Genomic DNA, 4,367 nt, shown 5'->3' with positions numbered 1-4,367 from the left:
TTGTGCAACATTAAACAGACAGCAGGTATGATTCCAAAGAATTATATTTATTCACAAACTAGCAAAGCAAACCAAAACACACAAATTCTAACTAACGATATACAAGCTTGGTGTGTATATGTGTGTTGTGTGTGTGTGAGAGAGAAAGAACAGAAAGAAAGACAAAGGCGGGTGTGGTGATCAAGGAGCCGTTTAGCCTACAAAACAAAATGGCTGACAACACAGAACTACCAAAATGGCCGAATCAATACTTGCTTCAGGTTGGGGTGTTTGTCTGACCGTGTGGTCAGGACAAAGACAAAGGAAAAGAAGCGGGAACTTTGAGATGCCTGGTTGGGTGTAGCTCTGTTGAAAGCCTATTTGTTCATGAGTCTATGTGAATGCGATTTGTGTTGCAAATGGTCTGGATTAGTGCAGAGATTGTTTAGTTGTGTGCGAGAATCTGTTTGTGAACAGTATTAGCAAACTAAACACTTAGCTTTGGCGAAGCCAACTAATCAATGACCTAACTGCAATCTATCACAACAATAACTCAGTAAACAGCATCAAATCACATACAAGTTAAACAGTCTTGCTTAGCCTGTAAAGCTGTGATGAGCTGTGATAAACTATGCCCTGTTGTTATGTTACCGATCCTTGAATGGATGGGAGATAGAGTCACTTGGTGGTGTACTGCTTTGTTAGCCGGCAGAAGAAGGCTGGGAAGATGGTTCCAGGTGCAGTCTTTGTTGGGTCCTTTGTTCCAAAGGTGAAACTCAGAGGAAGCTGGTCGCTCAGGGTTTAACAGAGTTAGACGCTGGGTGCCAACTCACTTAGTTCCTTGTTGCTGGAAAGCTAGTTGCAAACATTGTGTTTGCAAGAGAGTCTGTGATCAGTTGCCCTCCCTTTAGTGGTTCGGGCAAGGAGCAAGGGTCTGGGCCTCTGCTGTTCCAGACCCAGCCGGAAAGAGGTGTCCACTGTTCAACAGCTGGAGCAAGAGAGAGAGAGATCTGAAGGGAGCAGACCTTGTACAGATGCCTGTGACATCACAGAGTCACATGTCACTGTAAAAGTACTGTCCAATCAAATTGTGAGACTTGTGTCTCACTGAGGTGTGAGGTGAGACCTCCTGTGGAGATGGGTGTCACCTAGCTGTCTTTGTTTGAAGACAAAGAGCATGCAGAGGAAAAAGCCTTTAAATGCCCAGTGATGATTTTACCAAATGATAAATCATCTGTGGTCCTGTGAATCCCAACATTTGTAAAACATGTGTTTTACTGTTTTCTTACTATGTTTTTTCTGTATTACATTACTGTCTTACATAAAATAGTAAATAGTGGTGTGAAAATTGAACACTGATTGTGAGAAGCCTGTGATTAGACTGGTGAAACCAATATCTGTATGGTAGGAGTTTATTCAGTTGGCTGTAGAGGGACAACTGATTTTATTATTGGGTTACTGGGTGTAAGTAACTAAAGAGGTGTCTTCTGTCATGCTGACAAAGTTTTAAGACATCTGACTGACTTGATTTAACAATGACAAAAGGGACATGTCTTTTTGGTGGCAGTGATGAGCTCATTAACTAAGTTATTGACTTCTGACACGCACGTTTTGTGTGAGAGAGCGCGTTTTGCAGGGGAATTGAAGTGTTGTGCTGCTCAGTACAAAGTCATGTGTGATTGCTCTCAGTGTTTTGTGAACCCCAACAGTGTTTCAGAAAAATGTGCATAAGCAACTGAGACACACTGCAATGGAAGCACATTAAAATTTCAGGTTAACAGAAAATATTCATCAGTCATTCATGTCTCATGTCAACTGACATTGTTGTCAATTTTCCTATTCTTCTACCCTAAATCTGAAAGTTGAGATGCAACATGCTCTCATAAATGAAGCCTTGATGGCTGACTGTACTTCTTAGGATCGGTGTAAAAGGAAACATACATGTAATCCAGGATCAGCTGTTCCTCCAGCCTGCAGATACTTACCAGAGCTGTGTGTGCCTGGGTGGACTACTTCCAGATACACCTCAAAAGTGGACTCAGGGCTCTCCCTGGAACAAAGGAGAAAACATATGATTGTGCTCTTTGCATGTTATGGACAAAAGACTTAAAGATATTCCATTTATCACACAGTGTAGCCTTCCATTTCAAAGAATAGTTTATTTCAGACTTTTTATTTTTTAGGTGTCTTATATTTCAGCTGTAGTATGGTAACTGTAATTTATCTGACATTACATCACGGTAACAGCTGTATGTCCATTGACTGACTGAAGTTGTAAACGTCTGCTGCAAAGAAGTGCAAAAGGTTTCTAACAATATAATCAATTACTACATTACGTGGAAACACAAACAGCTTGTTGCAGAGGTGTAAAGCATAACTCCTTTTTTAATCTTAGCAGGCTTATCTAAGATTAGACTAATGTAGCTTGTGTTGGGTAATAATACCAAAGTTATTATGAATTCCGTTAAAACCACACAGGTTTAAATTTTACTACAGCAGATTGAGATGTCATTATATTCTGTATAATGTATAATTATGTATTATACAGAAACAAAATTACTAGTACATTCAAATGTCTTAGCTGTCATGTTTACTGTAACCATTTTACTAAAATGAAGCTGCGTTTTGTAATCTCCACCTTATATTTGTAATCTACAATATGTACAAGGTACCACTGTACCACAGTTTCTCCTGTGATAATATAATTTTATATGAAATCAAAGTTTCATAGTAAAACATGTTGCTTATTGGATCAATTTTTGTTCTATACAGTGATACTGTCTCCTGCGTCTTAATTTGCTTCCCTGCCTTGTATCTTTCTTACTTTTTACGTTTCAGGGGAATGAACCAGGTTTCAATTCCTCCTACATGTATGATATACCATCCAGGCCTACAGCCTCCTGTTTGAATCCATACACCCTGCAGAACATCCACAACATTAACAGGTATGGCAATGGACCCCTGAGGTGTATAACTGAATAAGATTGAGTTTTTATGACATGTAATGAGATACAACTGTGTAAACTCAATTCTGAACACTAAGGTTTCATTTTATCAACAAACCCACAAATAAAGATGTGACAGATAAGTATTTTCCCAAAAAAAAACTTTATTTTTAGCAATTTTTTTTTTTAAAATGACAATGACAAAAAAGATTTAGTACGATGGAGTGGGGGGCACATTGAAGAAAAAAAGAATTTGGAGATTTCGAAAATAAAGTCTAAATATTGTGAGAAAAAACTCATAATATTTTGAGAATAAAGTCATAACTGAGAAAAAGTCATAATATTACGAGAATAAAGTCGAAATATTACGAGAAAAAACTCGTAATATTTCGAGAATAAAGTCATAACTGAGAAAGAGTTATAATATGAGAATAAAGTCGAAATATTATGAGATTAAAGTCGTAATTTAATGAGATTAAAGTCATAATAATATTACGAGAATAAAGTCGTATGTTTTTAAGGAAATAACCAACAACAAACAGAATGTCAGATTGTCCTTCATGCCGTTGTAAGTAGCCTACTTAATTAGGTTCGGGAACCGGCACCGTGCCGGTTCTGTGTCAGTCGAAATGCGCTGTTTGTGACTCCGGGACCAACTCTGCCACTGATTGGCCAGCCTGACATTCTTCATAATACATATAGAACGTTAGTGAAACACATAGGCCTAACAGAAACATGCGTTCGTTTGGGGACAAGTTAGTGGTCACGTTACTCATTCCACAAGCGAAAGGACCCCGGACACATACAGTAAATACACTGGCTGTTAGTAACTTTTAACATACATGAGTCTTTGTGACTCTTGGCTCTTTTCCCCTAACTAACACTTGTTTCTGTTTCACTGACGATATTTTCACCCCATTAAGTCACATCCCGTTATTTCCTCTGTAAACCTAACGTTACAGCAGCCTACAAGCATGCTGTGTCAATAAATCAGCTCAGACACTGTTACAAATGTAGTATTTAGCCTAATAACATCATGCTACAGCAGTAATAACATAAGCTTTAGTCAAATGGCTCTAGCTCTCCCGGTAAACGTCATAAACCATTTTCCCTGTATGTTGACATGATAATGGCCGCGTTTCCCAGATCGCTCTTAGCTTAAGAAGATCTTTTCACTAATAAGGAGTTGTAAGATCGAGCTGACCCACTCTTAACACTGTTCTTAGCCACCAAACCAGGGGCGGAAATCCCGGGGGGGATGGGGGACATGACTCCCCCTTCAATAAAGCTGTACCCCCCTAGAATAATTTGAGACACAATTAATAATTTTTGAACAATGCAGTAGTATTTATTAAAAGCACAATGTAAGCGGTGCTCATTATAAAAGCGCAATAATGTGCTATTTAAATCTTAAAAGATTTAGTCCCCCCCTCCCATTCCTAG

General features: G+C 38.6%; 1 protein-coding gene across 5 annotated transcripts in view; it reads right to left on the bottom strand.

Annotated features, from left to right (window-relative positions):
• Nucleotides 1–4,367, bottom strand: part of dennd1a (DENN/MADD domain containing 1A) — a 218,242-nt gene that overhangs the window by 178,711 nt on the left and 35,164 nt on the right. For all 5 annotated transcript variants that reach the window (XM_050052661.1, XM_050052664.1, XM_050052663.1 and 2 more), the window contains exon 2: nucleotides 1,965–2,029. In XM_050052661.1, coding sequence (XP_049908618.1) covers nucleotides 1,965–2,029 — 65 coding nt within the window. The remainder of the gene's footprint in view (nucleotides 1–1,964; nucleotides 2,030–4,367) is intronic.

Source organism: Epinephelus moara, chromosome 9 (genome assembly GCF_006386435.1).
Source record: "Epinephelus moara isolate mb chromosome 9, YSFRI_EMoa_1.0, whole genome shotgun sequence".
Classification (NCBI taxonomy): Eukaryota; Metazoa; Chordata; class Actinopteri; order Perciformes; family Serranidae; genus Epinephelus; species Epinephelus moara.
The sequence above is the reverse complement of the archived record's forward strand: the minus strand, read 5'-3'. Positions and strand labels throughout refer to the sequence as shown.